The sequence below is a fragment of the Mobula hypostoma genome, chromosome 8 (genome assembly GCF_963921235.1).
Source record: "Mobula hypostoma chromosome 8, sMobHyp1.1, whole genome shotgun sequence".
Taxonomy (NCBI): domain Eukaryota; kingdom Metazoa; phylum Chordata; class Chondrichthyes; order Myliobatiformes; family Myliobatidae; genus Mobula; species Mobula hypostoma.
Genome location: NC_086104.1, coordinates 42,714,251 through 42,731,266, shown reverse-complemented (window position 1 = coordinate 42,731,266; position 17,016 = coordinate 42,714,251). Strand labels below are relative to the sequence as shown.

General features: G+C 36.4%; 1 protein-coding gene across 1 annotated transcript in view; it reads right to left on the bottom strand.

Annotated features, from left to right (window-relative positions):
* Positions 1–17,016, bottom strand: part of eprs1 (glutamyl-prolyl-tRNA synthetase 1) — a 51,498-nt gene that overhangs the window by 8,358 nt on the left and 26,124 nt on the right. The window contains exons 16-27 of the mRNA XM_063055746.1: positions 15,714–15,826; positions 14,920–15,034; positions 11,772–12,140; positions 10,678–10,920; positions 9,472–9,722; positions 7,339–7,390; positions 5,895–6,104; positions 5,455–5,527; positions 4,449–4,528; positions 2,382–2,483; positions 1,602–1,757; positions 778–975 (exon numbers count right to left, since the gene is read on the bottom strand). Of these exons, the coding sequence (XP_062911816.1) occupies positions 778–975; positions 1,602–1,757; positions 2,382–2,483; positions 4,449–4,528; positions 5,455–5,527; positions 5,895–6,104; positions 7,339–7,390; positions 9,472–9,722; positions 10,678–10,920; positions 11,772–12,140; positions 14,920–15,034; positions 15,714–15,826 (1,962 nt within the window). The remainder of the gene's footprint in view (positions 1–777; positions 976–1,601; positions 1,758–2,381; positions 2,484–4,448; positions 4,529–5,454; positions 5,528–5,894; positions 6,105–7,338; positions 7,391–9,471; positions 9,723–10,677; positions 10,921–11,771; positions 12,141–14,919; positions 15,035–15,713; positions 15,827–17,016) is intronic.

Here is a 17,016-nt window from a genome sequence, read left to right as displayed (position 1 = left end):
TCATACAGATCATATCAGTGTACTGAGGTAATACAAAGGAAAAGCAATAACAATGCAGAATAAAGTGTTACAGTTACAGAAAAAGTGCAATGTAGGATGACAGTAAGCTGCAACATCATGTGAGACTTCTGAGCAGCCTGTTACCACCAATGACATATTATTTATGACAGCGCCAATAGTAGTGTATGTCGTATATTTAACTGTATGTCATGCTGCCAAAAAGTACATATTTGTTCATTTACAGAATAGTTGTTTTAAATCTGTTAATAATACTTTATGTGCTGTATATGATATTTGTATGGTGTATTGCACCTTGGTCAATGCGGAACATTGTTTCATTTAACTGTATACATATGTACAGTTGAATGACAATAAACTTGAACGAACTAGATTATGAAGTCAAGAGTCCATCTTACAAAACTATTGAATGGTCCCTTAGTATGATAACAGTGGGATAGAAACTGCCCTTGAGCCTGGTAGTTTTTGCATCTTCTGCCCTTTGGGAGTGGGGAGAAGAGAGAATGCCCAGGATAGGCAGAGTCTTTGATTATGTTGCCTGATCTACCAAAGCAGCGAGAAATGTAGACAAAACATAAAACAATATTCTGTGTGCATTTCTCTGGAAGATCTGCTGTCCTAATGTACGAATGTTTGTACATAAAATTTAAATGTTGATTATTGCATTAATAATTCTACATTTCCAGACACTTTCTTCCCACAAGTTCCTTATATAGTTCAGAAGTCTATTCCTCACCTAGCCCATCATTAAGCACATACCTGCACACAAGCAACTCTCGGAGGCAGTATCAATCCTTGGTTATCACCGTGTACCATGGTCATGACCCCAATTGTCCGGGTTGTAATTCCCCAGGAGTTTTGATATGCAAATTGTTTCTCTCCAGGTTTCTTTGGATCCTCAAATACAATCTCAAACATCTTTGAAAAATTCTGTCCCAAGTGATGTGATGTAGCACCCTACAATTTTAAAGCCATAAATTAATTCTTTCAATACAAGAGAAATTTAGCTCATACATACTATAGGTAAGAATTAAATCTTTTCATTCTGTACTCTTTCAGACCAGCCCCAGCAGTGAAAAACTAAACATTAAAAAAAATGACTGATCGAAAATCATTAGATTTTAGAGACCTTAAATAAAGAATCCTAATTACAGTATACTCTCAGTCATTCAGCATCCATGGGGATTGGCTGGTTGATGGTTACATGAGAATTTCTTAAAGAAAAACATCACAGTACATCACACACATTAGTATTCTATACATAAACCTTTCAATAAGTTGCTAAACTATGCATATGTCATCACCTTACCTTAATAACAATGTTATACACTGCAATTCCATATTTTACAAAGTAGTAATAATATAAAATACAGCAAAAATCAAATGATTGATAGCACTTATCACATGGTGTCAAATCTTTATAGGATATTACAACTAACCAACTGACAAACGTACGATCCCTTTGTATAAAGATAAATAAACTAAAACTTAATTTGCATAACACTTGACAAAAAAAAGATTTCTGCCAGTTGCCTGAGAATTCTGGATGCACAAATGCTGGTTACATTACCATACACACATACCTGAATGGCTCTTCCACTGGCTGATACAAAAGCTTCCACTGTATTTGTGTAGTCACCACCTGCAAACTTCTCTTTTTCAGTTTTTCTTCCTTTCACTACAGGAATTGCAAGCAATTCCTCATACACTCGTGCATAGAGTTCCAGAATTTGCATAACCTACACAAGAATATCGGTCAAAAATATAATATCTTCAACAACCACCAGTTGATAATACAGGAATGCTCAGTAATTTGCAAATCAATTAGCACTTGAAAAGAAAGACAGGTTGGCTTTTTGGCTTTCACCCTTCTAATCCGGGAATGTCTATTCAGTGACTATAAAGTTTCAAAAATGTTTACTATATTCCAGTGCATTATTTTTCCCAATCAACTAATTGCAGAAATGCTAAAAGAGAAACAAAAATCTGGAGGAGGGAAATTAACAAGTTTAAATAACTACTAATTACCAGTGTGATGGACAATTGGCAAGTAGTCAACATTCAGATCCCTCCACTGGCACAGTGAAACTGAAATTTGCTGCCACTCTGTGGCCATCAGTAGTAACTAAATTTGCTTTCTCTTAAACATCATGGACCAAATAAAATCCCAAAGCTTTAATAAAGTAGATACCAATGTGTTACCATAAAGCCACTGTCCAGGTAACGAACTGTAGGACAATTTAATAACAATTATTGCTCAACTGTTACATTTTTAAAAAATGTTATCATATTCAACATGGGTGAAAGTTATTCAAAATAATGTTGCTTGGGAATTATGAACTCCAGCCCTCTCAATGCTTTACCTCTACTGCAGCCTCCTCACGAGTAGCAAAAGCTGTATGGCCTTCCTGCCATAAGAATTCACGAGTGCGAAGAAATGGCTGTGGGTGTTTAAATTCCCAACGCTGTAGAGAAGGTGTAATCACATAATTAGCTGCTCTGATCAATAATCAAGTTCAGAAAAATCAAAGGCTATTGCAGAATATAGCAAAATGTACTGACAAAATAGAGAAGCAGAAGACGCAGAAGGCATCTTTATCGTAAGTGATGAAGTATCGAGGTAGATGAGTTTAAGATTGGAATGGAGGAGTAGAGACAAAGACACTGGAGGCTTTGCCATCAAAGGTGGGAAATGAAAGATCCAAGTCACAAATCAGAAAAATGAATACACATGGGTGCCATAAAACTGGAGATAACACAACAAAACTGCCACAAGTTTGCAAGAATTTGGATTCAACATATAAATTCATCATATAGCAGGTCATGATGCAAATGACTGAATTTAGTTATCAATAATTTGTTTTCCTAATATTCAGAAGTATTTACAAAGGGCAAGAGAAATTTACAGCTGCTGGGCCCAGGTTTTGAAAACCCTCATTCCATCATTCAATTTTGACTGGGTTTGAGGAATTATTATACTTTATTTATACCTTCTTCTTTCAACATCTGACACACATAACAGGGTTAGTCAGTCCATCAAGCCTCTTTCACTATTCCATAAGATCATGGTTATTCTTGGCCTTAATGCTAACTTTTCTACATTCTCTCAAAATCCCTCATTCCCCTTGTAATATAAATATCTGCTTTGAATATATTGTCACTCTGGCCTTACAGCTCTCAGGGATGATGAATTTCAAGGTATTCTAATCCTCTTCCTTGTCATCTAAAATGGGAGTACTTTATTTTGAAATTGTGTCCCCTACATCCAGATGCCTCTACTAAAGGAAATATCCTTTCAGCATCCACCCTTTCAATCCTTTTCGGGTAATTTTACAATTCAGTAAGTCACATTGTTCTCTTTGTCCAATGATTATAGACCAACCTGTTCAACCTTTCTCCATAATCAACCCCATCATCTCAAAAATAAACATGTGACCAAAATCTTAGTCAAAGAGACAACAATTGCCTTAAAGGAGAATGGGTAAAGAGGGCGTACAAGCCACAACTTAGGTCAAGAGAAAAGGATTGTCTACCATTTATGAATAACTAAATTTATAGATTATCAAAAATAACTGGAGTTGAGCTTAGAATTCTGTAAATGTGGCAGAGTAAAGGAACCAGTTCATTGACAATATTGATAATTATTAGGAGAGATGTCAAAATCACATTAACTAGGAACCAATGCAGTCTGACAACAGAAATCACATTTATGGTGACAGGAATGCATTAGAAAAGCCAAATTTTGAGATAGCAAAGAAATGTTGATTCAGCAGTAGACAAGTTGATTCAGGGGCTGGAATGGGAGACACTGCTATTAGTTTATTTTTCAGAGGTAACAAAATGAATTACTCCACAGTTTTCCTTAAATAACCTTGGTGAAAGTAGATTATCTTTGTTTTTTCTTCCTTATTATAGGCAAGAAGCGACTTTCTGAATATATCAATGGTGCCACGCACAACTCCACTGGATTACCAAATGAGTCAGAATGATTTTATGTATTTAATACTGATGAAGGACCGTGCAAAGTAAGCAAATTCCTGGAATCAGTTAAGTGCTCTTATTATGCCAACTACAGCTAAAACTGAACACAAGGTACTAACTCAAAGATAAACACGAATAGCTAAAGCTTTTAAAAAAAAAAAATCAGAATAGCTTCTAAACATCAGGAGTAAAAATAAGAAACCCTCAAATGATCTGCACAATTGGGAGCATCATAGGCCCATATATTGTGTGGAGTGAGGAGGGAAACTTATCAAAAGGATAGGTTAATATCAGAGTCAAGCAAGATTAAACCAAGTTCCCAAAAGTAAAAATTGATAACAAGAAAAGCATTTTGAAGGGCCATAACAGCTTTGTGCAATCAAACTTGGCATGAAATACAAACAGATTAATATATATTAATGCAGACAAACTTTGCCTTCAATACCTACCACTACGTTGCACCATTGATTGAGCTTGATTGGTAAATCACGATGTGATTGAACCCATTTGGCATAGGCTGGGTACATGACTAGCAAAGTGAACACAAGAGAAAATTTAGCTTTCATCATTGACATTATTAGCTTCTCTTCAGAGAATAATCACTTTCAAATATTTGCTTATGTCAAACAGCCAAGATCCATCCATCTTCAAAATATCCTGTCTGACCAGGTAATTCTTCCTAGAATTTGTTTTTTTTTATTACTGATCTCACTATGATGATGGCAAGTACAAGAGGTTCTGTTCAAAGAATTAGAGCTCTTTATGAGAGCAAAAATAATTATAACGTACTGCAGGTGCACCAGAATTCTGAGTGGGTTTCATAAAGGCATTTAAAAAAAAACATCGTTTCCACTATTTTGGAGAATGCAATTAGAAGTAGAAGTTAGAGAACTTTATTAAAAGCAAAGGGAAGAAGTTGGCAGATATTATTTAATAATGTAAATAGCTTTCAGAGTGAGGGAATGTCCTATTGGACACATCAGTGCATATAAAAAAATCACATCTGAAAAAAGGATATTTTAAAAAGGAATTTTAATTTAATTGGAAGGTGAGTCTGTTAAACTGAATTGCATCTGCAATCATAAGAAAACAGGTTGTGAATTCAATCACACTATTATATCCTGAACTTTGAGTAAAGTCTGAAAAGAACTCAAATCTGCCAATTCAGGTGAATGCTAGAGAACTTGCATCATTTCCTGTAAGGCTAAAGGATTATATTAATGTACAGTTTAACACTTCATTGTCAACTGTTAAGATCAAAGTCAAAATAATAGGTCATTTATCTTTTTTTGGCACTTAATCTGGTTACTATATTTATCAACAGTTGCACAATTAGTTGTTAATCACCAAGATGCCCTGAAATCATGAAGATATACACTCATATTCATGACCTTCCTTGTTATCAAACTATATTAAGCTAAAGGCTATAAAAGACTTGATTAAGTTATTTCATACCAGTTTCACTTGTTGGACGAACAGCAATTGGCTCTGCCAGCTCTGTTTTTCCTGATCTTGTCACCCAAGCTACCTAATATTGAAATAAAGTAACGATTACTTCAAGAAGCAAAATGTTCTTTATCATTAGAATACACAGTGTTTTAAATGAACATTTCAGTGACAGGTCAAGTGAATCAAAACCTAGATTGATATTACTGTCAACAGATTCAAGGCTGATATGCAAGTCTTTATACCCTTAAATTAATTATTGACTTGAAGTTCTGGTGGAAAATTCAATATTTAAGCAGGTATATCCAGATTCCAAATTTTAGCCCATGTCCAAATTATGGAATTTACACTGACCCATATTATGGAATTTACATTGACCATATTATGGAATCACACATCTCTAAACACTACTTGATTTCTGATGGACTTTCAAGTACATTTGTTCTTACCTCGGGGGCAAAGTCTGCAATGTGAGATTTCTCCTTCTCAAGGGCTGCCTGAGATACAAACATGGGAAAGTAGCAGTTTTCCACGCCCAGTTTCTTAATCTCACGGTCAAAGAAATCTTTGATGGCTTCCCAGACAGCATATGACCATGGACGGAGAACATAACAGCCACTAACATCATAATATTCGATCAATTCTGATTTTGTAATGACCTGAATACAGAAAGAAAAAGCACCCTTTGAGAAGGCAAAAAAAACTTCCTTGTAACAAATAAGACCATAAGATATAGGAGCAGAATTAGGCCATTTGGCCCATCAAGTCTGCCCCACCATTTAATCACGGCTGATCCAATTTTCCTCTCAGCTCCAATCTCCTGTCTTCTCCCCAAATCCCTTCATATCCTAACCAATCAAGAATCTATCAACTCTGCCTTAAATATACATAAATATAAAATTTTGCTTCCAAAGCTGCCCGTGGCAAAGAATTGCTGCACATAACGGCACTCAAAAGGCAACAGTAATCTGGCAATACAGGTGGTATTATTACAGTTTTCTAGTTCAATGAAGTTTATATCCCATGCTTTATTACTGTATTTTGACTCTCCATTTGTATGCAGGCCGGAGTTGGACTCTGTGACAATAACATATTGATAACCAACATAAACGTTACACCCATGATTTCTCCATTTATTTCTGGTTTACTGGTGAACACCAACTCAAAGTAGTTAGAAGTGGTGTATGTGAAATTAATGTTGTTCAAGTTAAAACTAATTTCAAGGATTTTAGCTATTTAAACAACTTAGAATTTAGAAGTTTAAAGTTGGATTTAAGTAACAGCTTAATTAAAAAATGAAACATCATTTTATTAAAAAAACAAATTGAAATCTTCTATAAGGGAACTATAGTAAAAACATTTTTCTCTCTGCAATGATTAAACATTGTGTGCAGTAAAAAGACATTGACTACTATAGTTGAGTTATATTGTTAACAATGTAACTCCACAACAGGAACTGGTGACAGGTGATTTCAAAGAATCAAAAATAAACTAAGAAACATCATGGCAGATGCTAACAATGAGGACTGTCATTCGGCAGACGAACAAGCAAATTTACCCACATGAAATTACTGCTCAGAGGAATTCACTACTGCACATCTCAAAGTAGTTTTACTAATTATACTGAAAAGCCTTGAAATGTCAGTTCACACAACTTAAAATGAGTCTGGTTATGCTAGGTCAGAGCAAAGTCTGAAGTTGAAATACCATTCAAAAGAATGATACCAAATACAAGTAATTTTCCTTGCTCAATGACGCCACTAAAAATGGCAAGTGACTGAAAAATGTAAATATACATTTCCCAATTCTTTGAGAATTAGATTCAGGAATATACATTGGATTCAGTTTAGAACATATTACTGTGCTCAAAAAGAATAGTTAACATAGACTTACTTGTGAATACCACTCTGGCAGATTCTCTTCCTTTTTTGCTTCTAGGCCCAATCTATAAAGAGGATCATATTACTCAGAACCAAGTAACAAATAATTAATAATTGACTAACTCCATCCTGCATGCTTTAAACTCTTGCAGATCCAAAATGGCTTTTTTTTAAATAAAAGGTTCTCATGCGCATTTTTTTAAATGTTGCCAAAACTTCAAGGCTACAATACAGAGCTAAATGCCACTAGTTACAAAGTCAGTTATGTGCCACGTAAACAAGTCCATCAAGCCACCCACCTACACCAAACAGGATGACTACATGAGCTGACCCCCATTGTCTGCATTTGGCCCATATACCTGTAACATCCAATGTTCCTGTGTAAACATCTTTAAAGTGTTATAATTGTACCTGCCTCTACCACTTCCTCTGACAGCACATTCCACATTCACACCACCTTCTGCATGAAGTTCCCATTTACATTTTCTCCCTCTCATCTTAAGTCTGTACTTTATAGTTTTAGAGTCACTGCAACCATGCCCAAGCCCCTCATAATTTTAACCTGTAAGGTTACTCCTCAACCTCCTGCACTGCAGGGGGGGAAGAAATAGCTCTAGCTGATCCAGCTTCTCCTTATACTCAAGCCTTACAGTCCCAGTAACATCCTTGTGAATCTTTTCTGAACCTTTCTCAGTTTAAAGAGTTCTTTCCTATAGCTAAGTGACCAGAACTGCATACAATAAGCCAAGTGTGGCCTCATGAACATCTAGTACAGGTGTAACATGATGTCCTAACTCATGTACTCAGCATCCTGACTGAGGAAGGCAAGCATCATCAACACCTTTTCCACTATCCCATCTAACTACTGTATATTGCCACTTTCAGGGAGCCATGTATTTATATCAACAGGTCTCCATACTACAACACTCTCCAAGACCCTGTCGTTTACTGTGCAAGTCCTAGATTGGTTTAACTTTCCAAAATGCAGAAGTTCACATTTGTCTGTGTTAAATTCCATCTGCCATTCCTTGGCCCACTTTCCCAGTTGATCTAGATCTTGCTGCAAACTTAATTAATTTTCTAACTGTAAGATAGTCCACTATACCACCAATTTTGGTGCCATCTGCAAAATGACTAACCACACTCATGACACTCTCATCCATATTGTTAATATAGATGACAGTGTTTTTATATAAAAATATGGATCAAATTAAGTTACAAGTTTTTTTTCTGAGATCACAGGGATCTCAGGAATGCACTGGGTTTGTGTGTAATAATCTCCTTTTTTAGTTCTGAAACCTAGTCATAATCACAAAGTGCCATTTCTTCTATTTTTACAAATTCTACATAGCATCATTGGGAGGCACTCAATTTTAGTCTGAGGAATAATGCAACATAGAAGGATGGTGCTGAACCCACTATACCCGTGTCTACTCCTTTAACTACTTAGACAGTCATACTCCATTTGGAGATTTCCTAGAGCTGTACAAATTCCTGGCAGCAATAAGTATACCATCTCAATGTTACAAAGTCTACAGAGAGCTTAGCACAGGACGTGTGAGATAAAAAGGCGGCGTTCTCAGATGGGAGTATGGTTGCATGAATTAATTAATTTAGCACATGGCCCATTCTACTCCCAACTTCCACTGACATCTGGTAGCAACATTCTTAGCACAGATATCCCTCACTTTCATGAAGACCAAAAGAATGTCAAGTACAATATCTATGAAAGGTTATAGCTATTGTAAATTATTTCAAATCTATCACAATACCTTAAGTTCCCAGTTCCTGCTTTTGTCCAAGCACTACAATGTAGTTTAAAGATACACATAGGTGTAGCCATGCAAATATAATACTTTCAACATTATTTGGGCATTTAACAAGACTGACATCTATAAAAGGAAAAATATTTTAAACCCCACTCAAATATAAACTGATTCCAGGGTTGTACTCCTGATCATATTTGTACTCTGAGGGCGAAGAGCTGTCTACGAGTTTGGGGTATTTTCAGATTGGAGCCAAATGGGAGCATGAATTATCTAATTTTGATAACAATTTCAACCCTGCTTCCAACTAAAGATTTTTCAAGCAAGTTTCTACTACTTGGAGCAGAATTTAAGTGAATTTGTCTTGATGCTTAACTTACCGAGTCTGCTTCTTTGGCCCTTGACCTTCACCTGCACTTCCACTGTTTGATCCTCGCTCTTGCTCTTTTATGTTTTTCTTGTGTTCCTCTGATTTTTCAGATTTATTCTGTTTCTCAGATTTGTTTTGTTTTTCTTTTTTATTTTTGTTCCTGTCATCACCTCCAGCAGCTGGGTTATACTCCACTCCAGTTAAGGCTTTATACTGGCTCTTCAAATCAAGGAGCAAGGTGACAGCAGCACCTATCTTCTCCTGGAAAGTAAAATTACAAACTTGTATGTAGAACAAAAAAAAAATCACCAAATAGCAAAACAAATAACAAATTTTCCATTACAGTAACTACAATGTACACTAAAGTTATGGCAACCAAAAGGGGAAAATCATTCAGGGAATGACTTAGCCTGCCTAGGAAAATTGGGAGTTTGGGCCCAATATTGGGTAACCAATGTTAAATACAAGGTAAAATTCTATGCAAGTTACTAGTTCAGTCACTTTGACTGAGATGGTTACCAATTTATCAGCGCTTTGCTCCAATTCACTAGGAACCTGGCTGGTGAAGTAGAGAGTCATAGAACACTGCAGCACAGAAATAGGTCCTTCGACCCATTTTCTCATTGCTGCCATCAGAAAAAAGACACAGGAGCCTCAGCACCCTCACCACCTGCTTCAAGAACAGTCATTACTCCTCAGCCAACAGGCTCTTGAACCAAAGGGGATAACTTCACTCAACTTCACTTGCCCCATCATTGAAATGTTCCCACAAATTATGGACATTTTCAAAGACTCTTCGTCTCATGTTCTCAATATTTATTGCTTATTTATTATTATTCTTTTCTTTTCATATTTGCACAGTTTGTTGTCTTTTGCACAGTGACTGAATGCCCAAGTTAGTGTGCTCAATCATTGATTCTATTATGGTTATTATTCACTTATGGATTTATTGAGTTTGCTCTCAAGAAGATGAATCTTAGGGTAGTATATGGCAACATATATACACGTCGACAATAAAGTTACTTTGAAATAACATAATTCATATAACTTTCATAAATTCTTTCAGCCTAACTTATTCCAAATCTGTTTGAGCAGAGAGATATATTGCTATATACCAGTATGTAATCTTGAAAAAAATAGCTACCTTTTACTCCTTTGTATAAACATAGCAAGGACACCATATGGATTCAATCACTGAAGAATTTCATGACATTACCTTAGAAGCCTTCTCTGCTTTAAGTTTGCGTACAACTTCTCCTTGTTCTGCCACCTTGCTGTACAGTGCTTTTTCATCAAATGCAGGTGTTTTCTCATCAAGTCCAGATGCTTCTGTAGAGCAGTTCACAACTGCTTCTACCTTCGGAGCAGGTGGCTTCCCTGGTTTGTATTCCTCACCAGTCTTCTCTTTAAACTCTGCTTTCAAAGCTAGAAGTGTTTTCACTGCTTCATCCACATGACTCTGAATCAAGAAGTAACAATTAAACAAAAATATGCCAAGCCTGAGCCACCAGGCAAAACATTTAATTATTCACGTATTTCAGCATGCATTTCAGACTTCTCGATTATGAGAATAGCATGCTGAATGAAATAAGCAGAAATGTAGTTTGATCATGCTAGAAAATACCCACATCATCACATATTAAAAATCACCCTATGCTTACATCAATGAAGTTATTAACATTATGGGACTTTATTAGCTCAAAATTTAGCAATTGGATACAAATAGCAAATTCAGTGATAAGTTTCATTTGAGATATCAACATAAGAGTTAAGTAGAAACACAAAACGTTGAAGGAACTCAAGCAGCATCTATGGAAAAAGAGTCCTGTTGAAGGGTTTCAGCCCGAAACGGTGACTATACTCTTTTCCATAGATGCTGCCTGGCCTGCTGAGCTCCTCCAGCATGTCGTGTGAGTCGCTCGGATTTCCAACATCTGCAAATTTTCTCAAACGAGTTAAATAGAAAGTTGGTTTCATCTGAAATAACAACAGAAAATGCTGGAAAACTCAGGAAGTTAGGTATCATCTGTGGAAAGAGAAATGGGCAAGATTTCAACTCAAAGACGCATAATCAGAACTGTTATTTTCTGTTATTCCAGATTTCCAGCATCTACAGTGCATTTGATTTTTTTCATCTGGATTTAACATTTATCTGTATTTTGGCATGCTTAGAAACCAGTTAAATAACAAAAGTTCATTCAAAACTAATTAAAAATCTGCATTCTTTTGTTATTGAAAAGTTAATTATGTTTCCGTATTCTAATGTGGAGGAAAAGGCACATCTTGAAAGATTTTAAGAGGGAAAAATACCTTGGGTGCTTTCTCTGCTTTGAGTTTTCGAACAATCTCGCCTTGTTGAAACACCTTGTCATAAAGAACGCTGCTATTATTTGTGTCCACAGTCTTAGGTTCAGAGAGAGAGCTATCAATTGATGCCGGTGGCTTTCCAGGCTTGTATTCAGTACCACTCTTTTTCTTATATTCAGCTTTCAAAGTTAATAGTCCTTTAACTGCTACATCCACCTCTTCTTTGGATGCTTTCTTTGCCTTCAGTTCACGAACCACCTCACCTTGTTGAGCTACTTTGTTGTAAAGTGCAATAAGGTCCACAGAATCATTTGTTGAAGCAGATGAAACATCATGAGATGACACATTTGTAGCTACAGACTCAGTTTTAACCTAAAATATTTAAAATGTTTAAAAATCAGTTAAACTTTGATTTAATTACTTTACTACTTTACCACATATATTTACATATCCTTTGATTTAATTACTTTACTACTTTACTACATATATTACCTGTTAAAAACAACAAACTCAAAGGGCTCACATGCAATGATTTTGATTTTTTCTTCCCATAATTTACTGGAAAAATAAACAGTACATATAGTCTGCAATTGCAGCACATATGTATATCCGTAAACATAATGGCCCAGTCAATTTTGAGCAATTAATGCCTTACATGAAAACTATTCCCACTTCTCTCTCACAATTCTCCCAAAGAGAATAGACACAAACTGGTCTGAGGAAAAGAGCATTGCAGGGAACGATGATGAGGTGGGGAGAAGCACACAAAAAACAAATGAAAATATTCTCAGTGGGCTCGGCCACACCATCTGAGTTGGACAACTGTCAACACTTGACAGTTCACACTTCTGACATTCTGAAACAGTCAAAACACATTTATGGATTTTTTTAAAAATCTGATATTACGAAAAAAGTACATTTAAAGATAAGAACCAGAAATTAAATAAACTGAGACACAAGCTGTTGAACAAATAATCCATTATATTTTGGTGATTACGCTTTTTAATTTTCTAACCTTCACCAAACTCTGTAACTGAGCATAGCAAAAATAAATGCTGGCCAACATCTCTACATTCATATACACTTGCATAGAAATTCTAAATTTGATAGGACCAAGTGGAAAAATACCAATATTTCCAACAATTTCCTACAGAATGTAGAATGGTATCTTGAAGATGGACTACCAACTTGGAAGGCAAGTAAACCAAAAGAAAATGGATTACAGAACAGTAACTAAGATACACAAAGTGGTTTTCATGCCCTGAATTCCATACCTCTGATCATTTGTAACAGACAGTGGAAAGCACCAATTGCAACCCACCAATTCCTCCAAATTAATTACCAGGATGATGTGAGTATTTCCCTCTAGGCCAACATCGTGAGCATTACTCAGCTCTAATGGACAGACAGTGCATAGTCTCCCAAAACAGATCTTCTTTAACAACCTTTGTCACAGCAAAAGATATGTAGCATCAAAAATGGAGTCTGAGAATGCTCGATGCATGACACGAAGTGGTGAATAGCATTAAGAACCTCAAACCAGTAGCAGGAAGCTCACAAAAGCCTAGCATAAACGGTAAAAGGTGAACATTCCCCAATCTACCCACCTGCCCATTATGCACTTCCTGCCACACGTGCAGGGCTTCCTCAAACAGTTTAGAACCCACACAGATGGAGTGGGAACAGTGATATTTAACCCTAAATAGTGCTTAAGACAGATGAGTTAATAGTGTTTAAAAACACTTCTGTTGAGAAACCTCAGAAGTAAGACACAATAAATGTACGCAAGTACAAAAATAGTCCTTTGTTGAAATGCCATTGCTTCGTCAACTTACTTCCACGGATCATGAAGGAAATAAAACCCATAGGTTTTTATATTACCTGGATTTTACAACAAGCTATGAATAAACCACACCAATCAAAAATGAATTTAAAATTTCAGTCAACGGATGTGCACTTCAAAAGACACTATTTAATTGCCCATCCCTAAACACCCTAGAAAATGGCAATCAGCTGCCTCTTGAACAACTGCAGCCCTTGAAGTATAGGTGTTGAAGGTACTGAAGGATCTTGGTGAATAGTTGCAGTGCATCCTACAGATGGTACAAACTGCTGCTACCATGCATCAGTGGTAGTGTGAATCAATGGTTGTGGATTTGGGTGCCTATGAAGTTGGTTGTGATGTCCTATATGGTATTGAGCTTAAGTGTTGAAGCTTCACTGATCTAGGCAATTAGAGAGTATTCCTTTGCACTGCTGACTTAAGCCTTATAGAGGTTTTGGGGAGTTAGGAGGTGAGTTATTCACCTTGGGATTCCAAGCATCTGGTCTCATCTTGTAGCCACATTGTCTATATGGCTACTCCAGTTTCTGGTTAATGGTAACCCCCAGGGGTACTTTTAGTGAAAGATTCACAACAATAGCACTGTTTGATATCAATGGGTGATTTTGTCTTGTTAGAGATAGTCACTGTCCGGCACTTGTGTGGCATTAAGATTACTTGCTATCTATCAGCATATGCCCGGCCATGTTCTGGGTCTTGTTGCATTTAAATGTGAACTGCTTAAACAGGGCTCCTTGATGCCATTCTTGATCAAATGCTGCCTTGATATCAACAGCAGTTACTCACGTTTCACCTCTGGAGTTCAGCTGTTTTGCTCATGTTCGGACCACAGCTGTAACGAGGTCAGGAACTGAGTGACTTTGGCAGAATCCAAACTTGAATTTTTGCGAGCAAGTGAATCATAATCACATCAAGATTGTCAGACATTATAAGCATCTCTTCTATCATCCTGCTGATAATCAAGAATAGAGTAATGGGGTGGTAATTGGACACATTGGATTTGTTCTGCTGATGCACAGGACATAACTGAGCAATTTTCCATGTTCAGTGCAAGTATTGTAGCTGCATCAGAACAGCCTGGGCGTAGCAAGTTCTGGAGTACAAGCATTCTGTCCTCTTACCAGAATGCTGTTTGGGGCCCATATCCTTTGCTGCAATCCAACGTGTTTCTTGATTTCAGATGGAACAAATCAAATTGCCTAAAGACTGACAGCTATCAAAAGATTTCCATTGATTGATAAATTTCCCTGTTAGAATATTGATTGCGATTAAAAATAAAGAGTCTACATTTTGAATAGTTTTTCTTACCACTTTAGCCACGTCAAGTTTGCTCTTCTCCTTGGAACCAGAGGTAGGCATTTCCTTGGTATGACCATCAGGGATGTAAATCAGAACACAAGGAGATTCTTTGCAACTGTATGGGCTATATCAAAAACAGGAAATCGTATGACTGACATCAATCAAATTACAAACAGCTTTTTAATTTATTTTATAATGTTATGCAGCTCTTTGAATATGGAATCTATATTATGCATTGCAACTCATATCTGTGCTGCTCTGGAGTGTAGAAATCAAATTAATGCCACACACAGCTCTAAAAATATTGTTAAGTATCATAGTCAATTTCAGTAAATGATTTGCCGTATTTAAGAAATGTTTATGCCTTAAATGGAAAAAAAAGGTGGTCAAACAGCACAAAGACAGCATAGCTAATGGTCAATACACTTATCACCATTAGGCAAAATTTAACACATCTCTTACCACATGACCATTAAACCAGAAACATTAATTATTTTTTATTTATTTAGAGATACAACATGGAACAGGCCCTACCAGCTCAGCAATCCAACAGCCTAATCACAGGACAGCTTACAATGACCAATTAACCTATTAACTAATTGGTTAATGTGGGAGAAAACTGGAACACTTAGAGGTAATCCATGCATTCACAAGGAGAGCATACAAACTCCTTACAGATTACATCGGAATTGAACTCTGAACTTCGACACCCCAAGCTGTAACTGCGTTGCTCTACCCATTATGCTTCTCCTTTAGTTAAGATATTCTTCCTGTAAACAAGTCAAATTATCACAACTACTTACCTAACTGGTTCATACGGCAGATCACAGATAAAAAAGCCTCTTCTTTGTAGCTGAATGATATCTCCTTTCTTCAGATCTCTCAGACAGGGGTCACCAAACATTAGTTCTTCTTTCTAAGGGAGAAAAATCTCTTCAATTCCTTCATTCAGACAATGTCGAATGTTAAACTACAATACAAAGCCCCAAAATCTGAAACTGCCCAAAAAAGCTCACTCAAACAAAGATGCTTCATCAATTATGCTTGGACAATTTTCACCTGAGCAGTCATGAGTACACTAAATTCATATGCATTACTCAAGATCAGACATAAACTGCCTATCGCTTCTGGATGATGAGGCAATAACTCATTGACAACTAAAGTTAACAAAGGAAATTTGCACACTGGGAACAATTTTCCAAAATGACAGAATATCATTCAAAATGTATTGATTACAAGTAGAACAAATCAAAAGTAAAGCATCTGAATAAACAAGAAAATTAGTAACATATTTCAGGGAAATTCTGCATAAGCTACTGTGCCGTTGCTGCTAAAAGCTAATTTTCATACATTAATGCCCTCTATATGTACAGTTGAATAATACACTTGAACACGAATTGGAATTGTCACTTTCAATTCTGTCACTATTCAAGTTTTATCTCCTGCGAAGTTTCACTAGGATTGTTTGCCAACACTGAAACATGTGAAAGCGCAGAAAATAATTAAAGATTCATACCTATTTCTATGGTACCAATGAGCAAGGTTAATTATTGGTTGGAAATCGTATTTGAGATTATATAGTATTAATTGTGAGAAGAGCATAAATTCCAATTAGGGATTAAAAATAAAATCATCTAAATTACAGAATCAGATTTGCACGTTGACCCACCATGTTCCTGCACACCATCATGCCTTTTTATACTGATCCCATTAATTCCATTCCTCTCTATGCCTTGTTCATTCAAGTACCTTTCCAAATGCTCCTTAAAGGTTGAAAATATTCCTGACTCCACCACCTCCTCTGGCAGCTCACTCCAGATCTCCTTTGAACCTTCTCCCTCTCACCTTGAACTTTTGCCCTGTCCTTTAGAGCTTGTACTCTATTCATGCCTCGCATAATTATATTTACATCTATCATGTGAACCTCCTATGCTCCGAGCCTATTCAAGCTCTCCTTATAACTCAAGCCCTTCCATTCTGGAAACATTCTTGTGAATCTTTCCTCAGCCCTTTCTTGCTTCATCATATCTTTCCTGGCAACAGAAAACAGGACACAATACTCCAAGTGCACCCAAACATTTTGTAAGCAACTAATTTGACTAAAAT